The sequence below is a fragment of the Borostomias antarcticus genome (assembly GCF_949987555.1).
Source record: "Borostomias antarcticus genome assembly, chromosome: 4".
Taxonomy (NCBI): Eukaryota; Metazoa; Chordata; class Actinopteri; order Stomiiformes; family Stomiidae; genus Borostomias; species Borostomias antarcticus.
Window position 1 is genome coordinate 28,668,473 of NC_140237.1, and position 27,823 is coordinate 28,696,295.

The window sequence follows — 27,823 nt, forward strand, 5'->3', positions numbered from 1 at the left end:
TTGTCGGAGGCTCTGAACTTTGTAGCCGTGCAACCAAATAGACCTTTCCAACCTGTCACGCAGAGAATAATTGTTGCCTGATTTCCCACGAACAAAGCTTGTTCCGCGTTTTTGTGTTCATAGATTAGACATTAGTTTGAAGTAAATGGTTCTAGATGCGCTTGGGGAACGTGCAGTAACGGTAGATATACAGAGAGACTACAGAAACCTGAAACAGAGTTGGAAAAATGTTTAAAGTGGATTAAGGCTTGTGGAAGGCCCCATACACAGTTGAATGTGAAGACAACTTTGCTCCTAGCCCATTCAGTTCACTACTCATACAGTATCTAGCAGCTACATGCTATCATAGCTAACTAACCTTTATAGTCAACACTATTCTAACATGTCGTTATACAGAAAACCAGCCTACAGGCTGCTGTACCATAATGTTATAAGATAACAAGCTGTACAATCTCCACACCTCCCTCCACACATCAGTTTACAGCAGCGCCGACACAAAAAATTATGCTAGTAAGGTTAGGTGCTTGATATACAGTAGCTAATTAGCCTGTAGTTAGCAGATAATTCTCACAGGCTTATCTTCATTTTAAACACTCTAATATTTCTAATAATGGATGCCACTAACTTACTCAACCTACTTTACATGTGCAGTTAGACTCCACGATTTTGGTCTGATGAATTTCAATCTGTGAGGCGCCCGTTCCTTCCGCATAATGCAAATCTCCAACACCTAGCATCAACTCTGCTCCATCTGAAATCCAAATCTCATGAATATGCTTGTATAAAATAGTTCATGTCTTTCTGTAGAGCTCTCTTAGACAAAGTAGCAGCATTTGGCAAATGACATACAGCAATATTGTCAGGAATCCTTGAGAGAATCATCAGGTATGTGTTGTTCAGTGGACTTATGCTCCAGCTTGTGGGCCATAGCAACAGTAACTGGGGAGGGGGGGCGGAACTTGCCGCCAGCCTCTCACGCGTTAGCAAGAAATGGCAAGCCAATTCTATTAGTGCTAGCGATTGGGCTAGGGAGGCAGGACTAGTAGAGAAGGAGATCTGTTTATGTATCAAATTATTGCTGGGTACAATTCAGTAGTCTCTGAATGTTGATGGGGACATGTCCCCAGCGTCCCCACCTAATTCCACGCCCATGGCTGGGCGTCAAGAGTGCAAACAATGGCGGGGGAAGAGAGGTACGCTAACCCCTTGGCTCCACTGCGTCCATCAGCGTCAACTGTCAGCGTCCGTCAAAAACCTCAATTAACCTCAGCAATTCTCTAACTTCAGATGCAGACATCGAACGCAACCCAACGACTGCAGCTCATTAATTACAATGGATTTATTTCCTTATCATCTGATAGTTGATGGTGGATGCTGACGCTAATGGACCCAGTGGAGCCAAGCCGTAAGAGCTAAGCTAAGGCTAACTCCTCATCGGCTATCTCTACCCAGCATTTTTCTTGCTAATGTTCGATCTCTGAACTGCAACTGCAGACCACCACTCATAAAAACAGCATTTTTCCCACTGTCCCAGGTCTAGTGCTTACGTACAATAAAGTTGAATAAAAAACAACCTACATTTCTCAGTAGCGTGGTGTTTATTCACTTTAGCCTAAATAAGACTAATTGCTAGCCAGGCTAAGCTAGCAACTATTAGTCTGCACATTTTCGGTCCAGCCATATATTAGGTTTTAACCATGTCATACTCAATGCATTTGCAAAAGTTTTTCTCCCATTTACACTAAACAAACAATGCGGATCTCTCTATGGAGATACATTGACAAAAGACATGCTTGCACTCTGCTCAGTTACTCCAGCCAGGCTATTTTATTAATTGACCGAAGTGACTTTGATGAGAGAGTAACGAATTGAGTTGAGTTAAAGGAGTCCACGTTTGCAAAACTAACTTTTGCATTGTTTTTGCATGTACATTTGAGTATCTGATGGGCCTTCTAACACATTAAGTATGAAGTGAAACAACCCAGTCATTTTGTTGTGGTCAGCTGAAATGAAAACATTAGAAAAAAAGTCAGTCCCTGCAAGCCGTTCAAATCTGTGTCACTCTACATCACGTTCGGGGACCCTGCTAGCTAGCATGTCTTTGCATGGAAAATGCTCTGTTCTTGGATGTAGGCTACTAAGCAGCACAGATCATCTCCCAAGCTCAAAGGACAGCAGAGCCGAGTGGATACATTTTTTGTTTGATGGCAATGTTCCCTCTGAAATTAGCAGAACACTGGCAGTGTGTGCTAGCCGTTTTTTGCCCGATTGCTTTTCCAACCTGGGTCAGTACAATGCAGGATTTTCAGATAAACTCTTTCTGAATGATCAAGCAATACCAACTGTCCATGGTAATTATGCAGAACCTGTTATTATTTATGCTGTGTGTTTGTTTGCATATAGTACTAACGCTAGCTAGTTAACATGAACAAATTCCCCTTTTGCCTCAACCCGAATGCTCATAGTATCATATGTTAGAGTAACTTTAGTGGAATGAAATTGGTAGACTTCTAGTTCATCGAGCGGTCATTAAAAATTATCAAATGTCAAGAAGTAGACATCATCCCCTTGGCCTACAGAATCTAGCTTTTATTGTTTGTAGTCGAATGGTGTCATATAGCCTGGTGGTGTCTAGCTAGCGAATGTAGCTAGAGGTAACAGCATGCAACCATGGAGATAATAACATGGGCACTAACGCTATCATGTTTAGTCAGGGAGAGAGGACAATGAAATTTGTCAAAGTGGCATCGAATGTGGATGGTCCAGGCTAGCCAGCTATATTTGAGGTAGCATAGCGCCGTCAACAGCCCTTGTTCTATAGCCTGCCGACTTGCTCTTAGCTGACCTCGTTTGAATATGAAAAAAAGTGCTCAATCCACTCAATCTGATCTCGTGGTCAACGGAAGGGTATAGAGGTATGCTAGAACGCTTATTCTGAGTGGTATTTTCACCAAAAATACTCAAATACATGTTTTGGGGAGACATTAAGTTGTTGAAAATCAGCATAATAGGACACCTTTAATGACTTGCACTACAGTACTGTACCTCAATGTGGATGTCAGTTTGCTGACAACTGTATCTATTTTTATGTTCCCCCCATTTCTTGATGTTCTCAGTGGTTCTTTTCTGTCTTTATCTCTCCCTTTCACACATTAATAGTAAACTATAAGGATACCTTAGTTTAACCATAATAAAACCATGATTAGTTTATAGTTTCATAGTAAGCTATAGTAACACTGTGGCTCAACCAAAGTTCAAACCATGGGCCACAAACCATGGTTTCTCCATGACCCCCCAAAAACCATGGTTAATGGCCATGGTTTCCAGGGTAAAACCATGGTTAATTTTTTGTAAGGACATCAATTTAAATACACAATATAGTCCTAACCTAACCTCACCTTCCCTCACTCTCTATGCACACACCTAACTGGCCTAGGGTGTAGTTGTTTGGTATTGAGGCAGTAATGAGGCATGGCATAGGTCCAACAGCAGCTCAATAGGAGCAAATGAACAGGAGCAGAGAAGCCATACTGGATTACTATCAGAGCCAAAACAGTATCAGCCAACCATCTAGGCTCCGCCTGTACTCTCACCAAAAGCCCTGAGGAGACAAAATACCACATTCATTCACTTCCTGCGTAGGGCCTTTGTGTTCTTTCATTTGTATGTTGCGTTTAGACCAAGGTCTGCACCCTAGAGCTGCAGCCACAGCACCATTACAGTAGCTAGACGTCCTCTCTTGTTAATTATGTTAAAGGCCAGAGGGTACAACAATGTTAAAGGGGTGAAATATAGTAGTAATTACTAATGGACATGTTGCAATAATGAAGGCTTTTCAGTGTTGTCTCTGTGTTCATTTGAAGGGGAGGGGGTTTGGGGGGGGGGGTCTTGCTCTAACCTAGGCTAGGCTAATTTCAGCCAGGCCTTTGGTCCATGTGAAGCAGTCCTTTAAAGACGGCCTGCGTTTGAAGCCCGCTGCTCCATGCGTTCAAAGCTGCAGCTGTTTTGGTGGCGGATGACAGCTATAATTGATGTTTATTTTGGCATCGAGTTCCAGTCCTTTCATGCAAATGTCCTGCATGCAGTGAAATGGGTCAGGACATCTCTGGGTGGGCGCAGTGTCTGTGTGTGTCTACCAGGATGGAGCTAAGCCCTTAACGAGGGGACATTTACATTTTAGATCACAGCACCACAGATAAACAAATCACAACGAGAAAGCAGCCTTGTTAATGGTTAGCATTTGAAAGGTTCCACAAAGGCTAAACTGCCTTCCCTTTGATTATGTAAAATGCATAGGAAACAATTAGTCTTAACATTGAGTATTATAGCCTCAAGTCATAAAGTAACCTTTTATCATTGTCTATTGAATTCCACAGCAATGGAGAATACATTTTATAATGACAATTAGTTCTATCTGACCCAATAACCTTGAGTGAGTGGTGCAATCATAATACTGAATAGCACAGTAATTGCCCCTGATAAGCATCTGCAGATTCTGTTTTACGAGTGTTTAAATAGGGGAAAGGTATTTTACTCTTTTCTTGCTGGAGGTATCTCAGAACCGTACGTACAGTAACCAGCCCTGTGCCGGGCCCTGTGGCCCTCTGGAGGGAGGTGGTGCATTTCTACGGCCTGGTCCTGCCCACCTCAGACCTGTGTGGCGTGTGTGCGAGCCGCCTCGCAGACATTCCGGCTCACCGCACGTTTCCCCTCTGCCCCCCCCCCCCCTCAGCCCCGGCCTCTTCCCTCCGCCGTTGCACGGCCAGCGCTGACATCACCGGGCAGGCACGCGGGGGCCTCAGCGTCTGCTCCCAATTACGGCCCGCCAGCGCTAAAACTCCTTCATGGGAAAGACTTCAAACCTGTTATGAAACCAGGAGGAAGAACCTGAGACCCAGAGAAAACAAACGAGCAGCTCGCTCGACCCACCCTCAGGTGTGGCGGCCAGGAATAATGTGGTCGCTCAGAGACTCTCCAATCCACTCTGGGATAGGACGTCCATGGGCATTAGCGGATATTATCTGAGACTGTTAGGGAGCATGATTATATATGACTTATGGGAAGATAGGATGATCTGAAATAGGACTCAGGTCAGGATTGAGCAGCATTGGGGTGATGGGGTGTGGGATTACTGCGCATGCTGCGTTATCTCCCTGCTCCCCCATTCCAATTGAACCTGCTTGTGTGAGAATCGCAGGCCTGGTCTGTTTGTCTTGTACTTGAACCCTGTGGTAGCTCTTGTTGGCCTGGCGTGGTCTATTGGTTGGCCTGTGTGTTGCCCATAAAATCCACTGAGGTCAAAACCAAATTATGAAAAAACAACAACACTTGCATTCTTCCATATTTTTTCCCCTCAATGTTTTCACTGTTGCCTTTAAAGTCAGTTCCTTGTATACATTCCTCTTTCTAGTTGAATTCCTCGCCTCATTTTCACTTGGCACCCTGCAATGTTTCAAAAAGCATTCCTCAGATTATAGATAAGAGAACGTGTAGACGTGCCAACAACACAATCTCGGATTAAGCTACACTGCCATTCTGTGGGGTCATAATTCCTGAGGTTTATGCTGGACATTCAGCACCAGTGTGGAAGCAGTAGATTAATGATACAGGCATCATGAAGGGCCCTCTCTGAATTCCAATACCTTTGCTGAAATAGCAGGTTTTCGCACTATTTGACACACAAAGAGTAGTGTGGTCAACATGGCTCAACATTGGAAGACAGTTCAAAAATAGAGCACTGTGCTTTTAGCCTGACACTCGGACGGGATACACTTCATTATTCAGTCTGAACAGGCTCCCATTGCAGCCGTTTTCCAAGATGGGCGTTGCCGAAGGAGTCCTCTGTGTTTAGTTCATCCCCTAATCAATCACGTTGTGCAGTTTAATTCAAAGGATGCATTCAAAGGACACTGATTGGCCTGGCTGGAATTCCAACCAAGAGATCACTCTGGACAAGAGCCTTTCGAGACCTTGAATTGCATTTAAAAAATGTGAAACTTCAGATTCAGGGGCTGGAGCCAGGATACTATGCTTTGATAGACTAACTTTTCATGAAGTGTGCTCATTGGCAACTATGTATATTTGTGTATCACATGTGATACATGGTATTTACAAGGAGCTATTGATTGGGATAAGCTTAATGGAACCATCCACCAGTTTCACTGTACAACCCTAGTCCACCCTAGTAACGATACCTCTGTGATGATAGGGGTGGGTGTACTTAACTGTTGTGTGATGTAAGTAGCTGGCACACACTGTGTTTTCACAGGTGATTGTGTGGGCTGTTGTGTTTGAGCAGAGCGTTGTGTTGAGACCCATACGTTGTCCAGATGTCTCCCACCATGCTGGGCAGACGGGCAGTAGGGCTGAGGCCCCCGGTTCAGCCCTGACACAGAGGCTGGCCAGCATTACTGCTTCAAAGGAACCGACACACACTATATTCCACTCTGCTATAGTGGCCTTGAATATGTTGTTTTGAAATGTAGAGTCAGTATCTGTGTCTGGGGTTAAGGAAAGGCTGGAGAAAACCCTGTAGTAGTAGCAACAGCAGCAGCAGCAGAAATAAGATGAGGATTGATCAGAGCTCAGAGAGAGAGGAACCTCGGATCCCAGAGAGAGAGAGAGGAACCTCAGAGAGAGAGAGAGAGGAGCCCAGAGAGAGAGGAACCTCAGAGCTCAGAGAGAGAGAGGATCCTCAGAGCTCAGAGAGAGAGAGGAACCTCAGAGCTCAGAGAGAGAGGAATCTAAGAGCCCGGAGAGAGAGGAACCTCAGAGAGAGAGAGGAACCTCAGAGCTCAGAGAGAGTAATCTCAGAGCCCAGAGGGAGAGGAACCTCAGAGCTCTGAGAGAGGAACCTCAGAGCCCAAAGAGAGAGGAACCTCAGAGCTCAGAGAGAGAGGAACCTCAGATCCCAGAGAGAGAGAGGCACCCCAGATCCGAGAGAGAGAGAGAGAGAGAGAGAGAGAGGAACCTCAGAGAGAGAGAGGAGCATCAGAGAGAGTTGAAACTCAGAGAGAGAGAGGAACATCGGAGAGAGAGGAACCTCAGAGCCCAGAAAGAGAGGTACACCAGATCCCAGAGAGAAAGGAACCTCAGAGAGAGAGAGAGGAGCATCAGAGAGAGTGGAACCTCAGAGAGAGAGAGGGGAACCTCAAAGCCCAGATAGAGAGAGTGAGGAACCTCAGAGCCCAGAGAGAGAGAGGCACCCCAGATCCGAGAGAGAGAGAGAGAGAGAGAGAGGAACCTCAGAGAGAGAGAGGAGCATCAGAGAGAGTTGAAACTCAGAGAGAGAGAGGAACATCGGAGAGAGAGGAACCTCAGAGCCCAGAAAGAGAGGTACACCAGATCCCAGAGAGAAAGGAACCTCAGAGAGAGAGAGAGGAGCATCAGAGAGAGTGGAACCTCAGAGAGAGAGAGGGGAACCTCAAAGCCCAGATAGAGAGAGTGAGGAACCTCAGAGCCCAGAGAGAGAGAGGCACCCCAGATCCGAGAGAGAGAGAGAGAGAGAGAGAGGAACCTCAGAGAGAGAGAGGAGCATCAGAGAGAGTTGAAACTCAGAGAGAGAGAGGAACATCGGAGAGAGAGGAACCTCAAAGCCCAGAGAGAGAGTGAGAGAGAGAGAGAGAGAGAGAGAGAGAGAGGAACCTCAAAGCCCAGAGAGAGAGTGAGAGAGAGAGAGGAACCTCAGAGAAAGGAACCTCAGATCCCAGAGAGAGAGGAACCTCAGATCCCAGAGAGAGAGAGAGGAACCTCAGAGCTCCGAGAGAGAGAGGAACCTCAGAGCCCAGAGAGAGAGGAACCTCAGAGCCCAGAAAGAGAGGTACCCCAGATCCCAGAGAGAAAGGAACCTCAGAGAGAGAGAGAGGAGCATCAGAGAGAGTGGAACCTCAGAGAGAGAGAGGGGAACCTCAAAGCCCAGATAGAGAGAGTGAGGAACCTCAGAGCCCAGAGAGAGAGAGGAACCTCAGAGAGGGAGGAACCTCAGAGCCCAGAGAGAGAGAGGAACCTCAGAGAGGGAGGAACCTCAGAGCTCAGAGAGAAAGAGGAAAAACTGCCATCAGATATTTCTTCTTCTTCCTCCCCCTTTCAACCCCCCTCTCCTTCCTCTCTGTCTCCTCCCACCTCTCCTCTGACCCCTAATCTCACGGCAACTCTCTCTCTCCAATCTTCCCCTCCCACTCTCACTCCTCTGTCTAGGAGCACATACACACACACACGCACACACAGGCAGCCTCAGGCAACTCTTCACATGGAATTGTCTCGTCCTAATCAACTGACCTCCTCCAGGCAGGAGGCTCTGTGCAACGTTTTCCCAGGGACGAGTGGGCAACAAAGAGCCTAGCGTCCAGCAGGATGACATCACTGGCCTCTCTGCCCCCCCCCCCCTCCCCCCAATCCCACCCCGTCCTCCAGATCTACCACCCCCACCTCTAGAGCCCCGAGCCCCTGGACAAAAGGAGTTGGCCCAGCTGAGACAGGGCTGCCAGCCAGTCCCCCCTCAGCCCTGCCTCTGTCTCCCCTCCGGGGGAGCACAGCTTCATTAGGGGGGATGAATTGTCTTATTGTGAGGACCCAACTGCCCCGCTTGCAGGCAGAGCAGGGCGGAGCCTTGCCGGACATCAGGGCATCACAGCAGCGACCCAGCTTCAGGGGTCAGTTCCCCCAGTGTTTCAAAAACATCTCATGTAGCGGATCACTGGATCACTCCTTCTTTACAGAGGGACCACAGGACCCCTTTCAGTAAAGCCCAGGGGGAACCTGAGTCGATTCATTTGAATTACATAATTTTTTTTTTGGGGGGGGGGGTGGATCTGTCTAAAAAAACTTTTTTTTTAAAATTTGGAAATCTTTCTCTTTGCGACAATTGAGAAGAGAAGAAGACCATCATCATTGTCTTGTCTGCGATAATTGAATTGTTTTCTCCAATTCTGGTGAATTCTAAAATCTTTGCCAAAATCAAGCCAAAGCCTGTTCAGTGAGCATGGGAGCATTGATAGAACATCAGTGTGTGGAATGGGTGAACTGTGGCCTACTTGCAGTTGATCCAACAAATCAAAATGTTTAGGTGTTGTTAAGCCACATTCTCAGTGAGCAGTGTTCTGGCAACTGTGCTTCACTTCTGTGCCAGAATCTGTGGAGATGCCAGAGAGCTAAGCTTGTATTTTGGAATCCCTTGGGGACACAATAAACAAATAAGAACCAAAGGTGTCGTGTGAAACTCACAAATAGCCAACAAAGCTTGTTTAATGTCTTGGATGAGCTTTTCCCCATGCATTGCCCTCTGAATGATTTTGTGTGTGTTAGGAAATGGTGACTGTCTTTGTATTCATGGTCCTAAAGGGTAAGAGTTAAAGTTCAGTCAGTTGAGTTTGTTAGCTTGTTATACGGGGGGCTTCAGGGTCTTTGAATAGTGGGTAGGAGCCATGTTTTCGAATTGACCGCTGTGCGAACAAGGGGGCGTTTTCAGCTAAGTGATTTAGACACGCATCTTATGCACTGTGCCGACATCGTCATGTGTGTTTGGAAAGTCAGCTGTGCTGCATTGTGGGAAGGTAGAGTAGGCACTACAGTAGGGACGCAGACCCAGGACGGCAGAGTCAGGAGCTCTGGGCTGGTGAGAGAGTGTCAGCTTGTTCCCCAGGAACCCATACACACCTGCCTCTGCACACACACAGTAAAGCTAGCTAGCAGGGACAGGGCACAAGCAGGACACAACAAGATGGACATTTAATAAAAGTAATAATACATTTTCTAGAAATAAGGTTTGACTTAACATGCCTGCATAAGGCAAGATTTATTTTTTGCTACTTTTTAAGAACTAAAATCACAAGAATCACCAGAGCTGCAGTCAGAGAAAGTAGATTGCATGGAGATGAAACTCTTCAAAGGATGGACTGAATCTTGTGCCATGGCCTGCTGGGAAATATGCTTCTTCATTACAGTAGAGACGAATACAAGCATTTGAAGTCTTATATAGGCTACGGTATGCTTTGAGTGTGAAATAGTGATATCAAAGGAATGAAATCTTTTAATATTTGTATGTGGCAGTAGTTTAAACATTTTATAGAGGTAGAAATCCGCCTATAAAGAATTAGCTTTGATAGTTTTTCGTCTGAAATGCCTTACTGCTCTCTTACTCAGCTACTAGGCAGAATTCTGTGCAAATGGCTACAAGCCAACTCCAGAAATGTTTTATTGTTGTGGATTTTTTTTTTTAAGTGCTTGTTTTACAGTGCTGCTCAGGGCATGACTGTTTCTGCTGACATGTGCAGCTTTGGTCTGTCTAAAACCATACGTTTTAAAGAACTGTTTAATGTAAACAAATAAAAAAAGAACAATGTCAAAAGCCCTGGGTTGCAGAGAGTTCATTTACACAATGAGACCCATTCTTAAAGAACTCTTGGCTCGTACTGGTATGTTTCCCCTTTGCTGTGTGTATATAGGTGGCTTAACGTGGCCAGGTCAGTATCTGTCCTGGTGAATCTGGACATCTGCCAGCACATCACTAAGGACCTGTGAACCATCACCAGACTTCCATATTTGTCTCATTCATGAATGCAAAACAAAAGTATCACATTCACAGTATGTTTCAACAAGGGAAGTGACATTAATTAGACAGAATGCTCTATCCTTTCAATCCTTTCAACAATACAGAGTACTCTAAATTATGTTATCATCCCCTCAGCTTTATTTGCCTATATCTTTGTGGTAGTGTCTTTAAATACGGTAATTAATTTCATTGCCTTTCATCTTTAGAAACTGTATTGTGCCTATCTGGAAGGTTGGATTTAAGCGTTGACTTTATCATAACTAGCGTCACCAAGGGGTGTACTTGTCCATCAAGCTGTCTCATGCTAATGCTGTGTTCACACCGGGCACGGCGAGAAAATTCGCCCAATCTCGCCAGGGGGATCAATGGGTCGGCGCGCGAATCCGCCGCAGAAAATTCAAAAAATTTTGCCACGCCGCAGGAAAAATTTGCGCTCGGTGTGAACACAGCATAAGGAATCAGGAGATCAGGCTCCTGTCCTATGGGCCACTAGGTTCGAGAACCATTGGTTCTCAAGGCTACTTACTTTACTGACTGTATCATAAACTGTGACCTAGTCTATAGTGATCCAAGTAGGTGTGCACCTATCCTGGATGAGGAGGACTAATTAGGGACAGATGACAATAACAAAATGTCTTGGTTTCTTCAGGGCAAGGCGTGGTGCTGCTGAGGCCTAATGAATGCAGGCTGGAATGAGAGTCAGGGAGTAAATATGGAATCCAGCGTCACCCATCTCCCCTCCCCCTCTCTCTGTCCTCCCTAGCCCAGCCCAGAGAAGCCCCTCCCATCCACCTCCCTCCCCTCTTTCTCTCCTCCCTAGCCCAGCCCAGACAAGCCCCTAGCCCAGCCCAGACAAGCCCCTCCCTCCCACCTTCCTCCCTAGCCCAGCCCAGACAAGCCCCTCCCACCCACCTTCTCCCTAGCCCAGCCCAGACAAGCTCCTCCCACCCCTCTCTGTCCTCCCTAGCCCAGCCCAGACAAGCCCCTCCCACCCACCTTCCTCCCTAGCCCAGCCCAGACAAGCTCCTCCCACCCCTCTCTGTCCTCCCTAGCCCAGCCCAGACAAGCCCCTCCCTCCCTAGCCCAGCCCAGACAAGCTCCTCCCTCCCACCTTCCTCCCTAGCCCAGCCCAGACAAGCCCCTCCCCCTCTCTGTCCTCCCTAGCCCAGCCCAGACAAGCCCCTCCCCCTCTCTGTCCTCCCTAGCCCAGCCCAGACAAGCTCCTCACCCTAACCTCCGTTGCCGGCACAGGCCCCAATTGTTTCTGGGTGATTTAGTAATGCATTTATGAGAGATAGGCTGAGCTCCCCCCCTGTTCTTCTGTTCTACTTATTATTATTATTATTATTTATTATTATTATTTATTATTATTATTATTATTATTATTATTATTATTATCTGATCATGCATCTCCCTCCAGTGGTTCCTTGCTTCTACCTCTCCTTCCCTCCCTGGCGGAGTCGGGCAGCAGCCTGACTTCCTGGCTCCTCCTGTGTCTGGGGGTGGAAGGTCACCGTCTCCCGGGTCCGTGGAGAGGAAGTCTCACTGCAACCAGGGGCCTCATTTATCAAAGAGCGTGTAAATTCTGGTGTAAAAGAGGGCGTACGACGAAAACGCGGAAAATGCACAATGTAGCGTACGACGAGAATATTTACACGCTTTTCGGATCTATCAAAAAGGTCGTATGCCCTTTTCTGCACGAGAAATCCGAGACGGGCGGGGAGGAGAGCGTACGCGCACGCGCCCCGTGTTCCGCCCTCTCCACGCCCAAATCCAACCATATATGGTCAAAACTATGACGGCACAACGGGGATACCCCGGAAGGAACCGACATAATATAGCGTGGAGCAAAGGGACAGATAAATACGTTTATGGAAAAACGCGGAAAGAAGAGAAACTTTTCGGAGACGGAGGTGCATGTGCTTGTTGGTGAGGTCCACGCGAGGAAAGAAAATCATCTTCGGAAGGTAAGCTATTTGTACGAGCCTACATTTGTCTGATTGCTCCTACAGTTGAGGTAGCCTACTGTACGTTTCTACTGTAGCCTACGTTTCGTGGCGTAGGCTACACGGACATGCTGTATTATGTGGCAATGAAGCAAACATTCCACACATTCTGTGGTAGGCTATGATTGATTCAGGACCAAAAACAGGGAACGATAACACAGATGACCACTTCATAATGTTAGACCACATTATTAAGACTCATCTAAATCACCCGGTAAATCACACTTAAGCATTTATTTGGCTGCCAACAGAAACACATATCAATTGAATATGGCTACACAATAAAATGTTTAATGCATAATCAAGTTAACAGACAAACTCAAGGAAAATGACTGAAATTGTTTCTCCAGACTCTGACGTGGGGTGGGACTCAGAGGAGGGGGGAGTCTGCAGTGGTCCTTGACCTGACGGTCGTGCCCCCGCGAGTTGTACCCTCCACCTCCAGCGCCACGACCTCCAGTGCCATCACCTCCAGCGCGCCGGCCTCCACCTTCTTATCAGCTTTGAATATATATCTTGGCAAACATAACACGGGATGATGTACAAGGAGGGGACAGATACCTAGTGAAAGTACTATTGGTTGCTAGTAAAAAGACAATAACGAGGGCTTGGTATAAGGTGGAACGCCCAACCAAGGAGCAGTGGCTGGGTGTTGTGGAGGAGATGTATGTTAGGGAGAGGTTCACGCATGCATTGAGGATGCAGGAAGGAAAGTTTGAAGGGAGATGGGAAAAATGGATGGATTATAGAAGGAAGTGTGATGATACCACTAATATTCAAATTGTCATATTTGAGTAAGAAAAAAAGCTGCATGGATGGATGTACCCATAAGCTGTTATTGTAGGTTTTTATGTTTTATTGTATTGTCGTTGTATGGATGGAAAATGCTAATAAAGATTAAAAGTAAATAAGACAAAGAATATGTATCTTGGTTATGGACACACCAACAAGCCAGCCGTCACGCGCAGCGCCTGCCTCCAGTCTAGCCCTACCCTGCTGTGCGCCAGGATGGATGAGTCATGCGTGGAGCCAGGCCACCGTGCCACTACACTTGTGATGAGCATGTCGGCGTCACATATGATTTGGGTATTTCTAGTGTGCACATTTTAGCGATTCACATAGACGTATTCATTCACTGATGGTGCCCATGTGGGTGCAGTCGCCATCGCCGTCACCTATTTGGAGTTCTATCTCGGCCAGTATACTAGGCCGAGTAGCGCCGGATTCATTTAGGCTCGCATTACGCACAGGAGGACTGTCATTTATATGCTTACCAAAGAGCAAACAGGTCCACATGATCACATATTGATGACAATCTAATTGGTCAATGATTGCCGTTTGATGGAGTGCCTGCATTAAGTGTGTGACATATAGCGCGGAAGGGTTTAGGACAGCGCATAGGTTCAGTTTGGGGAACAAATCCATATCGAACCATGAATGAGCCGGTTAGAGGACACGTCTAATCTTGCATTGCGATATATGTTTGTGCTGAATTGGCCTAGTAGCCTACATGATTGTGCGTTCATGAACTGTCGCTCTTATTCTCTCCGTCAAACATAGTAATTCACCGACGCACCACCTGCGTCGCCAGTTCCCCCTGTGTTCAAAAAGGGCGTAGAACACCGTGTAAATCGGTACGCCAACTGGAGAGGTGTCCTACAAAAGCGCGGAGAAAGGCGACTAAATTTTCGCCCTTTCGGCTTGATAAATCGCAATGTGGGGGGGGCAAATGGCGTACGCCTGAACTCGCGAAAAAGACCGTGTAAAAGAAGGCGTACCTCAATGATAAATGAGGCCCCAGAGCCGGAGGGTCCACCTCGCCGAACCGCACGGACGCGCTACTCCAGACGGCCTTCTCTGCGGTGGAAGATTTTTGGGAATCAGCCTGGTCATTGTTTTTCTGCGCAGGCCGCGGTGAAGTACCTCAAAGACGATAACATTAGGGCCCCGCAACCCGAGCCCAGGTCTGCAAGCGACTGAGCCCGAGCGGGAGAGTGCACTTTCAAAGCAGGCTGAAACTATTCAAAACACAGGGGGCGGCCCACGTTTCCAGTATCCCGGAATAATGAATTCCATGGCCCACCGGGGGCCCCTATGTGTGGGAGACTTGGAGCTTAGCTAAATAAACCCAGTCTGGCTGGTTGGCCCTGCTGGTCCCCGGCCCTGTGGGGAGGGAGTGTAGCCTGGTCACTCACAGGTCACCGGGCGGCCCAACCGTACTGACATGCCGGTTTAGCTAGAGGGATTCCACTGCCATGCCCCACTGGTCATATTCCACCACGCCTCTGTCATAGGGCAGTTAGTCAGGCTGTGGTATTGTGAACGGCTCAACCTGAAACGACAGAGGGTTGACGTGGGATGAGCTGGCTGGAGCTGATATGAGAGATCACTGCCTTTTCCCTCCGGTGGGAGTGGCGGGCTGTGATATGTGTTTTCTTCTTCTCCGGTTCTCTTCATTAGTCATTCACATTTGCACCTTGCGCGCAGATCACCATCGCGGCGCCACGCGGGGGGGCCCTGGCGGTTCAAAGGCGGCACCGCTTGGAAGTGCGCGCGCCACCCCGGGAGGCGCCGGGGCCGTAGACGCCCGCGGAGTGCCGGGCGCTGAGAGCCTGGGTGTGTGTGTTTGGATCAGGGACTGAATTTCCCTCTGAAGATGTGGAAGAAGGTTTATGGCGCTGCTCCCACGAGAGCGTCTCTCCCGCTCTTTGAAGCTCCCGTCTTGGTGACTTCTCTTATCTCAGGAAAGGATTATTTTATCTCATCCCTTTACTCTCCTTCTCTCTCTCTCTCTCTCTCCCCCTCTCTCTTTGCTGCACGCTGTCTTTTTCTCTCTCTCTCTCTCTCTCTCTCTCTCCTCGCTCACCTCAGGCAGAACCCCCCCCCCCCCCTCTGACCTTTCCACTCCCCGTCCTGACCGTCGGCTTCTCCTTCTCTGTCCCTGACTCTCTCTCCCTCTCCCTCTCCCTCTCCCTCTCCCTCTCCCTCTCCCTCTCCCTCTCCCTCTCCCTCTCCCTCTCCCTCCTGCACTACACCCCAATTCCAACCCCGCTTTCACAGTACACCCAGCCCACCCCCCCCCACCTCCTCCCCATCCAATCCCACTCTCCTCCCCTTCCTCTGTCACACCCCACTCCCTCTCTTTCTTCCTACCCCCTCCCACCCCCCCCCCCCCCCAGCACATGACAGGCCATGTAATTAATGAGCATCATAAAGCTCTCTTTCTATTAGCTACCCATTAGTAAACCTGGCAAGCCTGTCATTTTGGACAAAAACACACAGCTCCTTCATTTGATCCCCACATCAAAGGGGGATCCCCACTGTTTTCGCTGAATACACTAATTGTGTCCTCGTTCTGGATGGGGTTACTCCCCCACCGCTTCAAAAAGGAGGCAGTGCCGGGTGCAGATAGCAAAGAGAGGTGCGGAAGCAGAAAGTATTGATTATAGGGCTAAATTCGGGAGTTTGCGAGTAGAGGAGAAATTAACACGAGCATCCCTGACCCTGACAGTTTATTTCATTAGGCCTCACCACATCAGACCTAATGTTAGATCATACTCCAGTTCTACTGTAGACATGTTTAGGAGAAAACTCTGTAGTGGGCTTAAGGCCCTATTATGAGTGTTTTTACTTTTATCTATTTTTTGCTTTTATCAGATAAAAAGGAATTCTTAAGTGGAACACCAGAATCTTCCCATTTTTCACTACAAGCCAATAACACAAAGCACTGGATCAGCAGTTAATTAGGATGAGGTCTTTGAAAGAAAGTGCCATCCGGAAAATTCTTAATTTCCAAGGTATTGCATATATTATAGTTTATATAAAACTTTTCAATAATGTGAGCAAAATTTCCCCAAGTTTAACTTATTATCTGCCCATGGCCCCAACACTCAAACACTCTGATGTACTTGCTCTTTGCACTGTCCTGCCTTTGCACTGTCCCCTCTTGTCCCTGCTCACTGTCCAATGTCATCTCCATGTTATGCACCATTCCCGAAAATAAACTCCTAGTATATTGAAAAACTACAATGGCAATAAAACAAATTCTGATTCTGATGTATGTTTATCTTATGTTTTATTAAATGTATTATATATCCAGCTGCATTGAAAATCACAAATTGTTATTTATTTTTGGTGATAATCAAGGAATCAATTTGAAATCATAAACACATTTCAATCGTTAGTCTATTGTCTTATAACAGGCTCAGTTGTACACTCTATGCCAGTAATATTTGTTGATTGGCTTTGTACACTTTGATATTACCACAAAATAAAAATGTCAGTGTGGCTTTTGTCTGGTAGTACTGTATTTCCCTACAACATAAAGGCATATTTAAATAAAATAAAAAAATTAAAAATCTTTTTTTTTTCTTCTTTTAAAAAAAAAATCTGTATGCTATCTTTAAGTGAATGAGAGACACAGAGGGTGACCGTAGAAGAAAGAGGACGACCATAGGCGCTCTCCATATGGAGTGGGCATACGCACGCCAGGCCGCCCGTCCTATGGACGCCGTCCCCGCGACCGACACATCACACGCTGGGCCGCCACAATGGGCCGAGTCAGTGGCGCGGCAGGAATCAACACTGTACTTCAATCACGATTGTCTTCTGCCCTTTACAACATCCAGCAGCTTTTGTCCCCTCGGAGAAAGGCATCAGTCACATGTTTGCACCCAGCAGCTGCTCTTCTCTCTCTCTATATGCTTCCTCCCCACCCCCCACCCCTCTCTGCCGCCCCAGTGTACTTCCCAGGCAGCCCTCCTATCATTGTTACAAGGACATAAACACAGACAAACCATTAGATCCCCCCCCCCCCCCCCAAACTGGGAGCCTGAATGTTCCCCTATTATGCCTGTTTCCAGGGAGAGTGCTGGGTTTTATGGTGGAATGAACTCGGTTTGACCACCAAGGTAGGTGCTTCCACCAGGTCAATAAGTACACCGCATGGGTGGAAGGCAGGTGTCTGTAAAACCCAGTACTCTGCTGCTCTTGTATCGTGTGTGTGTGTATGTATGTGTGTGTGTGTGTGTGTGTCTGCTAAGCACAAGCGACCTCCCTCCCTCCCCCCATTGACCTCATTATGACCGTATTATACCCTGCTCACTCGCAGACTTGGAAAACAAAGCAGATTGGGCAAATGGCTATGCACTGTACGTGATTTATTAGGTTACGGTATTGAAAGATGCTATGGCATTTTCCAGCCTGATGTGATGATGACGAATCGGGCTAATATAGAGGGGGGGGGGGGGGGACTCTCCATGAGATCTCATTCTGGTTTAACCCCCCCCCCCCCCTCCATGTCCTCTCTCTCCCAGGCATGAAAGGAGAGGCTCGGAAATAGGACCCACAAAACCATCTCTCCTTTGGCCTCTTCAAAGGCCAGGAAGTGTGTCAGAGGGACAGGCCTTCTTTCCCAGCGAACGCAGGCGAGCGGCTATAATAACAAGCTCATCTGCGTGTCTGCGGCAGGAAAGTTCAAAGAGGAGCCTGATTCCCTCTGCTCAGACATGTGATGATAGAGCCAGGATGCGGAAACCGCTGTTTAGCCGGGACTCACAAGGGAGGGCTGCATCACTATGTCGTCTGTAAATGCCTGACCGCATCCTCGACAAGAGGTGAAAATCCTTTAAACGGGATGAGATTAGAAGTTTGAGCGTGACATCCCTGGATCTCACACGATCCACTCCAAACCACTAATGACTACGGTGACCTTCAGCTGAGAGTGGAATTGAACAGACTTCCTGTGCAGGTGATTGGTATAGTGCTCAAGGGTGCCACATGTATCCAGCGTTGTTCTGAGACCCCCCACGAGTGTCTCCTTCAGGCTCGGCTGCAGCTGAATGCAGAGAGAGAGAGAGTGAGAGAGAGAGAGGGAGAGTGAGAGAGAGAGAGGGAGAGAGTGAGAGAGAGAGAGAGAGAGAGAGAGAGGGAGAGTGAGAGAGAGAGAGGGAGAGAGTGAGAGAGAGAGAGAGAGGGAGGGAGAGAGAGAGAGAGAGAGAGAGGGATGGAGGGAGGGAGAGAGAGAGAGGGAGAGTGAGAGAGAGAGAGTGTGAGAGATGGATAGAGACAGAGTGACGGACAGAGAAAGAGAGAAGACTATACAGTAGGTCTCCAGTGGAGAGAGGAGGCCCATTCAAACATGGACGCCACTAGGAGTGTCATCATTACTCTGCCTCTCATATCTGTACAGATCTACAGACGGCTGTCTGTGGGGAAGATCCCCTGGTTGCAGCCGAACCGTTGCTGAGAGGCAGTGGCGGTCGACTGGAGTGGCTCTGGTGGCAGCCAGCCCTGCCGTCATGACGGTGCAAGTGATGTTATCTGTCACTCTGGTCTGACAGGCTCTGCTAATGGAGAAATGCCTGAACTCCTCAGGGTTGGAGGAGAGAGAGAGAGAGAGAGAGAGAGAGAGAGAGAGAGAGAGAGAGAGAGAGAGAGAGTGAGAGTAAGAGTGAGAGAGGCCTGATCTCTTCAGGGCTTTAGAGGAGAAAGAGAAAGTGGCTTCAAGTCTTCAGGGGTTGGAGGAAAGAGAGATAGAGAGAGAGAGAAAGAGAGAGAGAGAGTCCGAGGCTGTGGAGAACCATGGGTGTAGGTGGTGCTAGGCAGAGCAGCACTAGGCAGGGCAGGCCTGTAAACTTAAACATAGCCTTGACCATAGAGGCCCAGCAGGATCATTTAGGGGCCATTGGCGCTCAGGCCATGTGGGAAGCATCTTGCAAAATGGTGCTCTGCAGCACTTCAGCATATATTTTTGCACTATAACGGATTTCATAATAGAAAAAATAGAAAAAATATATAAAAATAAATAATCATCCTGTATGCTTCAGATTATTATGGATTCCTTAAAATAATTTTAAAGCAATTTAAGAGAAACTAAAAGTAAATTTGTACATCTTATAGTACATTCTCTGTATTCGAATGCACTCCTTAATATACTTAGGTTAATATGTGATTTTCAAATGGCCTAATAACATGTTTTATTCATGCCATTGCCCAACGCAGTATCTGGATAATCCGTGTCGCGCTGCTCTCTTGCGCCTGGCTGGCTGGTTGGCTGGTAGAGAATGGTGTGGGGGGGGCTGCTCTTTTTAGATTTGGAGACTCCGAAAGAATCTCGGCAGGCTTTCATGTGCCGCCACGGTCCAATAAAACAGAGAGAGACTGGCTGCAAGTCGTCTAATCTTGGGCGAGGTGTCAATCATGTTCCTCCGGTGGTTGGAGTGCGGGTTTTGGTAACCGCCTCCTCTACGCGTGGAAGGGAGGCAGGCGGGGAGGGGAGGGGAGGGGGAGGGAGCTGCTCCGATCAAAGGCTGTGTTGCTCCGTTGCTGTAGGATGTACTGAGCGCGCAGGCTGCTTTCTGTACGGACGCATCGTATCTGGATATCGCTGATTTCTGGATTACACCTTAATCAGATGATTTTCTATTTAAACTCAATGCAGAGAAATGGGTAAACTTCACTCGAAACATGGTAAGATTCTCTCTTTTCTTGCATAGTTGCCGTGATGAACGCTCACTTGCAGCGATACTTTCGAGTAATAGCCTCCAACTCATTATGTTCTCTCTTTCTCTCACGAATTGTCTCGAAAAGCTGCTATTTGTAAACCGAGGGAGAGTCCAGAGGGTGAGTAGAATAAGAATAGGCAATATTTAACTTTATGTAGGCTCGTTTATAATCTCTTGTTTTACTGAAAGACCTATTTTCAGTTTGCCTTGCCCTCTATGCATTTAGCTCTGGCAACACCGTTGTCTACTTTGTGATGATTATAAACATTATGCAGGAGAAAGATGTGGGTTGCATTGTTCTAACTGGCCTTTGATCTTGTTTCAGGAGACAGTTTTGTAGTCAATGCCTGCCTGGCCAGGAAAGGAATCGACGACTGGCTCGTGAAACAGAAATATTATTGCACTGGCTCTCGGCTGGAGCAACAGGACTGTCACCACAAGAATAGCTGTGGCTTGTCTACAAGGGTAAGTAAATAATTCCTTTGTGAATATATAGGCTATAACGTTTTGTTTGTTTCTTGTGGCCATTCTGTTGATATTCGCGTTCTCTACACTGTATCTGAAGTGAATAGGCTACATTCGGTCCGATTCACAATTTTCCTCCCGTTCCGAGGTTCCAGCGAAGGGTTTAGAGAGTTTGAAATAGGCTCAACAACTTTTATTTTAGCCTAACTTAGACCCCACATGCTCGAATACCTAACGTAGACTAGGTCACTTGATATACTTAGGCCTAATACACTTTTGTCGACCTTCATGAAGCAACGCAAATCATCTGAAGTTACCCGCTTAATTTTCCACACGCAGCGTAGCTGGGTCCGGTGGGGGTCTTCAAAGGCATTCTCCAGGAATGTTCCTTCGCTCTCCGTGCAGGGCCCGCAGTAACCAAATTGTGTAGTTTTAATTTAAACAATCGCCTACAAAGCAAACATTTGACAAAATATACATACAATTTGATTCGGCAGAACATTTAGATAGGGAAGGATCAAATAGATCAGGCTACTTGAAAATAGCCTATTTTCCTGACTTAATTATCCTGAAGCATCCAGGTTTTGTTGATTCTCAAGAATGCACGTGTTACATGTTGGTTAATACAATTTATTTACTGAACAATAAGGCTGTGTTAAGATGGCAGTTATTGACATCCATTTATTGACAGCACAAACTTGAGCACATATCCCACACAAGATGACAATTGCATAAGAAGGAACACTTTGATGGGATATTTCACCAAAGATATATTACTATCACATCATAACCTCTTAAAAACTTGAATGGCTTCATCGGTGAAAGCTTGGTTCAATCATTCAGTACAACTTATTCAACAAAAGAAATCCTGACATTTTTACCCTCATAGTTTACTTTGGTGAAACTCACTGATCTGACTGAGATGGTGGGAACAAATGTGTCAGACTATGAACAGATGCTGGCGTTTTTTCTCACTAGGTAATAGATCACGGCTGGGTTGAAAGCGGCGCGGTCTGACAGTCTGGTGACAGGGCCGCATTGTCGGGCTGCAGCGAGGTGGGGGAGGTCATGTCTGTTTGCCGTTTGGCACTGCGGTAAACACACACAGCGCTGTTGTCGTAGAGAGGGGGAAGAAATCCGCTGGAATCGCTTCAGACGAAACCAAACCCATAAGCCTCTTTGGTTTAGGGATGCTCTCTCAAAGGCAGCCTTTCTGAGGACTGGGAGAAGCTCGATCCACCAGGACTCCCCGTTCCCCCACGCCCTCCAACAGCAGGGAGCTAAGACACCCTATATCCAACCGGCGGCCGCCAATATAGGCCTACTGTAAATGCCGAAATGCTACACTGCCGGTATTAGATCTACCTAACATCTCACACATAATTGTCTGAACACATCTCTGCCTGTAAGGCATGCAACCACAGTAAATGTGTGTGTGATGCTATTCAGCCAGGAAGAATGTGCTGGCATCATCAGGAGGAAGCGACCAGCAGAAGCGCGTGGAAGGTTAGTTTCATTAGACGTGCCTGCACCTAGTGTGAACAGAGACAGCAGAGACAGCAGAGACAGCGGAGACAGTGGAGACAGCAGAGACAGCAGAGAGAGCAGAGACAGCGGAGACAGCAGACAGCAGAGACAGCGGAGACAGCAGACAGCAGAGGCAGCAGAGACAGCGGAGACAGCAGAGACAGCAGAGACAGCAGAGACAGGAGAGACAGCAGAGACAGCGGAGACAGCAGAGACAGCCGTCCACGGCGGCGCGGAAGCAGCCAGCCAGCCCCAGACTTCTGCAGGATGTGACAGTCAAGCCCCAAGCATGCCGGCAAAAAAAAATGTCTCTAGATCAAAGTCCAGGCCTTGTCTGAAGTTCGCCGTTGTTTTCCCTTCCCCCGCAAGGTGTTTTTAATAGTGGTGGGTCAGGCGGGGTGAGAGAGAGGGAGAGAGAGATAGAGAGAGAGAAGGGAGAGAGGGTGAGAGAGAGAAGGAGAGAGGTAGGGAGAGAGACAGAGGGAGATAGGGAGGGGTAGGGGGGGGGGGGGGGGAGAGAGGGGAGGAGATAGATTTGAGGTGAGGTGACGTGCCAGTGTGGCACCGGGTGTCATGGGCGGGTCAGGCCCGGGTCCGCGCGTCGCACGCACACGGTGTCAAAGTCTCTGCAGGCTGACATGAGCGCGTTGTCGCCTCTACTAAACATCGTTCTCATATATCGTAACCGGACGCTGTCCATGACATCACGAGGGACGTTTTCCGCTTATCCTCACGGAGTGGAATGTCCACCAGGAGCCCAGCTCAGGGAAGGGCATTGTGGGAAGTGTCTGAAAGGGTGGGATTGTTTTGTGGGGCATGTTTTCATTTCCCAGATGGTGTGAAGTGAGATTTGGCGAGCGCAGAAAAGGAACCCCGCTGAAAAAGTTGGAGGGTTTGGAACAATTTGGACCCTGCGGAGTCGTGTTTTATAAATAATTTCATTCGATGTGCCTGATGGCTTTTACAGCTCTGAGGGAAAATGAATAAAAGAGAAGGCAAGGTGTGCCTGCCTGACATCAATATTTATTTGGATGTTCTCCCGGTTTGTTGTGCTTTTGCTTACCTTTGTCTTGCAAAGCTGAACCAAAAATGTAGTAGTAACATTTTATTTAGAAGTCCTTAGAAGAATGCTTATTCACTTTTTTTCCCAATTTTTTGAAATTCTTATTTGACAAATCAGTTTGTGAGTGAGTGCTGACCTTTTCAAAGGTTAAAAGATATTTTGAGGATCTTGCGACACTTGGGTGATACATGAACACATGTTTTATAAACATGATAATGATTTAGTGATGTTGTATTGAATTCCTCAAATACAATCAGTCATAGTCTCTACACTAGAGAGTGGAGGCTTGTGGAGGTTGTTGCCCTCCATAAGCAGGGGTAAAAAGCAGAACCCTGGCGTATTGCGAGATGAAAAAAGGGGGTAAAACCTCTTAGGTGAGAATGCAAGTCGACCCTCTTAGCCTTAAAAGCTGTCTGTGTTGTATAGGATACCTGGGGAGATAGTTATTTATAGCCCTTGTTCTGCTGGTCTCCCAGATGAATTGGGGTGCAGGAGAATGTGGGTCGGATGGTGGCAACAGTGGGGAGTCCAAGCCTTGGAATCCTTTTGATCTGAAACTCCCAAACCATATTCCTTGAAAAGGGATTTCTAGCCATGCTAAATGCCCTTTTTATGAAACACATGTTGGTTTTGTGGAGCTGATTACATTAGCAAGCTTGTTTTCATTAGCGACTGTGTTGAATTGTGCTAAGTGGTAGGCTGAGTTGTGGGTGGAGAGGGATGCTGAGAGACTCCAGAGATCAACAAACTTTCCTTTCCAGCACACTGATTATTCAGACTCACTTCTTCCATTTTTCCTTGATTAACTTGATAAGTTTCCCATATATAAGAAAGTAGGGACAGGGTATATGGATTTGTCATGGCCCCATAGCATGGGAGTCTGGACAGGCTTGACTTGGTGTCCACCCCAAACCTCTAAATGTGACATTTTATGTATCCCCTATAAAACTTTGTAGCTCACAGACATTGAGAAGGAACAGAGACCTCCACGGCGAAAGCTAAAGCTTGGCAGTTCAGATTTCTTCAGCTTAGCTTGTTTGGTCCTACTCTTAACTAACCAACCCTCTCTAACCGTGGCTGTTGACGTTTTTTCGTTCACAGACAGGAGTGAGTTTGGGGATTCGGTGTTGTTGCGTTGGACACTAAAGTTGATGGGGAATTTGCAATGTGTTGAAAGCAACTTGAAAGATGTAATTTGATGATTTGTTGAAGCATTTTCCCCCTATCCTCTGCCAAGCCCTCCTCACCCCTTCCCTAAAGACCCCTCCCCCCACCCCAGTCCCTCGTCCCTCCCAGCCTCCATCTGTTTCTTGAGTTTACCCTGTGGCCTTGTTGGTTGTCGCTGATGAAATGAGACTACATTATGAAGTGGGCCGTGCAGGGAGGTGGGTGCAGTGACATTGAGGGCCCCCTCCTCTGCTGTGAGGCCCTGGCCTCAGTGTCGTAAAAAGAGGCCCCCCCAGTGAAGACAACTCTGCTGGAGCCCCCCCCCCCACACACACACACACTCCCCCCCCCCCCCCCCCCCCCGCCACCACTCTGCTCTCACGATTCCAAACATTTTTCAAATGCTTCCATCTAAACCTCGTACAAAAACCCAGACAAAAAAAAAGCACTGATACACAGGATGAGGAACGCAGCTCAGCGCGGAACGCAGCGGAACCTCTGCCCTCAACCCCCGTGTTTCTCACCGGGAGGCTGGCCGCGCTCTGATTTGGGGCTCATAGAATATGTTTTTTTGTTGTTTTTGTGTGAGGAAGAAGCCCCTGAAGCTTGTTCAAAATGTATAACCCCAGCCTCGGAGTCTGATTAAACACATGCCCCCCCCCCCTTCGTCCTTTCCCTTCTCACATCTCCTGTTGGGTTTTGCTTTTTCCTGCTGTCTTCACAAAGCGCCGGGCCCTTTTCTAGGCACTGAAAGCACCTTTCAAATGCAGACTCCTCTTCCTCTCTCTCTCTCTCTCTCTCTCTCTCTCTCTCCCCATGCCTGCGCTATTTCCCACCAGCTGTCCCCCCGGTGCTGTGCGTTCTCTTTGCCGCTACGCCTCTCTCCCCAGTCGCGCTGTACCCCTCTCCTCTCCCCTGGGACCTGGGGCCTGTTGTTGCTCTTTGAAGAGGCTGGGAGAGGCTTTGGAGTTGCGGTCTAAGAAAAGAAAAGCGTTTGCCTATAGGGAGTTGGGGGGGGGGCAGCACCTGGCTAAAAGGCTAAAAGAGGGCTTCTGGTTTTCCCATGAGAAAAGGGAGGGCAGGAAGTCCCTGAGCTGTCGTTTACATAGCTGGGGGACTGGGAGGGCGAAGGGACGCAGGTGGCGTTAATGTCACCTCTCCAGGATCGCGTGTCACTTAGATTACTTAGCTGGGGGAACTTCTCCAGAGTGACAATGTGAGGCGGATATCCCGTATTTGCCGATGTGAATGGAAAGTGCCTGGAAAGGTTCCTTGGAATGAATGAGGATAATGGTTTCGAGTGAGGTAACGGTATCAAGACTCTGACATATGATCATCTTGCCCCCAGTTGTTTTTTTTCCCTCTGTTGAAACGTGCTGTTTGCTATGCCTTACCCAAGGTTTTCCCGGACTCTTAGTTTGTAGCCTGCTGTATCTTTACAGCTGCGCCATTGTTCATTTCTGGATTTCTTTATCTACATGATGACACTTTATGTGCTCATTTGGTTGAAAATTGATAGGGTACGTGAGGTACGGGGCCATATAGGAGGGCGGAATGGCGTCTCTGTGTGTGTGTGTGTGTGTTTGTGTGTGTGTCGTACGTGCGTGCGTGTGCGTAAGGGCGCAGTGTCTGGGATCGGCTGTCCGGATGCACTCCGGAGATCAAAGGCATGCCCGGGAATGTGCTCCGAATCCCCCCGGGATTAGGAGCTGAGATCTGGGTTTTATTTTCCCCCAAATATCTACTCACTGTGTACCAACAGATACAGACCGAGATCATCTCACAGTGTCTCTCTGCCCTCACCCCCCCCCCCTCTTTCTTTATTTTTATTTTTTTTACATGCTTTTAGCGGATTGTTTGTTCATTCCGTATGCCTGAGGCAGACTCGGTGGCATTGACTGGAAATGCTAATTAAAAATTGGATTCTAACGTCCGAGGATAGATGTTCCTTTGCCTTTGCTTAGCAGGAAGAGGTTTGAGGTGGCTTATATAGTTGATGAGTGTGCGCATATTAAATACTGTATATCTACAATAGCATTAATTATCTTAGAATACCCATCTAAATATAAAGTAAATCAAGCTGAAAACATCATCCTTTTAATGTGTATAGACATGAAACGTGTCAATTTACTTTGAAAAGTAGAGTGCTTAGCATCCTATGTATGGGAAAACACGAAGGATCTACAAAGAGGACGGAGACAGTAGCGAACATCTTTCAGTGACTAGCTGGGAAGATGTGCGGTTTATTGGTGACATTTAGAGGTGGTCGTGATGCCTGCGTTCGCGGCACAGGGAATGTTGACCGTGACGGTGGGCAGAGTTCTGGCGAGCCCGTTGTAGAAGGTACCGGCTGACCTGGATGACTGGCTCGGTACCTCTCCGTAAGGTGCGGCGTGTTCTGCGAGGAGAACAACGCGGGAATTGAAAGAGAAAGCGGAACAGATTGGCGGAGGACGCGGAAGAGGTTGTTGGGAGTGAGTGACGGTGTGGGAGAGAGGGGTGGAGAAAGCGGTAGAGACGGGGGGCGCTCCTGTGGGCTTCGCCGCGCCAGCTCGGCTCAGTGGCCGTTTTAATCACCCACTTGAAAGGCTCTGCTGAAGTGGGCGTTTAAGCGTTTAAACCCTGAATAATTCTCTCTTGTTTGTTTATCAGGTTCCCCTGCGGGTTGCGCTCTGGCCCGTGCGGTTAGCGCTGAATAATTCCGCCGAGCAGTCAAAGTCGCGGCGCTCTTATTAATGGGATAAGATCAACATGCGTAAAACCACCATCCACAACACACACACACACACACACACACACACACACACACACACACACACACACACACACACACACACACACACACACACACACACTCACACACACTTCACATTTTATTTACAAACCGGGCTCTGCTTAGCATTACTAACCGCCGAGAAGAGACCCCATTTGGTGTGTGTGCTCTGCTCGCATTCCATTAGTATTTGTTTTCATAACTGGAGGGACAGAGAGAGCCAGGGTCCAGTCGCTCGCGACGGGCTCCCCAGCTTCCCAGCAGCCCTGCTGGAGTGTTTACCCTGCTAGGGCCACCAGGGAGCCGGACTGACCGTAATCGGAGTACCCAGAAGGCTCTCGGTGCGGCGAGAACCTCTGGGAAAAAGCTATGATGATATTCGTGGGCCGACACCAACGGGAAGTCTCCTGGATTTCCGTGCTTGATCGACCTGCGCAGATAGCGGGTTGTGCGGGGGAGGCCGATCGGCCCTCACGATTGACTGTTCCAGGCAACGCGCCGGCTCCGTCCTGCTGAAGGGAAGGCTGCCCCTCCCCCCCGGTGTGTTTACTCCACAGGTGCCTCAGAGCAGCCCACCCCGCTGCCTCTTCCCAGGGCGGGGCAGGCCCTGCGGTCCCCCCCAAAGGGGCTGTTCGCCCCCGGCCGTTAACCCTCGGCCCGTTGCTCACGTCGAACGACGGAGCGGCCGGGACAGGAAGAATACTTAACCGGAGCCCGGGGTGGGTCTGAGCTCTGAACGGCCACGCCCCCCCCGGCGCCGGACGCTCA

General features: G+C 48.0%; 1 protein-coding gene across 1 annotated transcript in view; it reads left to right on the top strand.

Moving 5' to 3' along the window:
- Window positions 1–20,000: 20,000 nt before the first annotated feature.
- Window positions 20,001–27,823, top strand: part of nkd1 (NKD inhibitor of WNT signaling pathway 1) — a gene marked incomplete at both ends in the record, with an annotated part of 34,572 nt that continues 26,749 nt past the window's right edge. Inside the window, 3 exons of the mRNA XM_084437077.1 lie at window positions 20,001–20,025; window positions 20,146–20,178; window positions 20,386–20,525. Coding sequence (XP_084293203.1) covers window positions 20,001–20,025; window positions 20,146–20,178; window positions 20,386–20,525 — 198 coding nt within the window. The remainder of the gene's footprint in view (window positions 20,026–20,145; window positions 20,179–20,385; window positions 20,526–27,823) is intronic.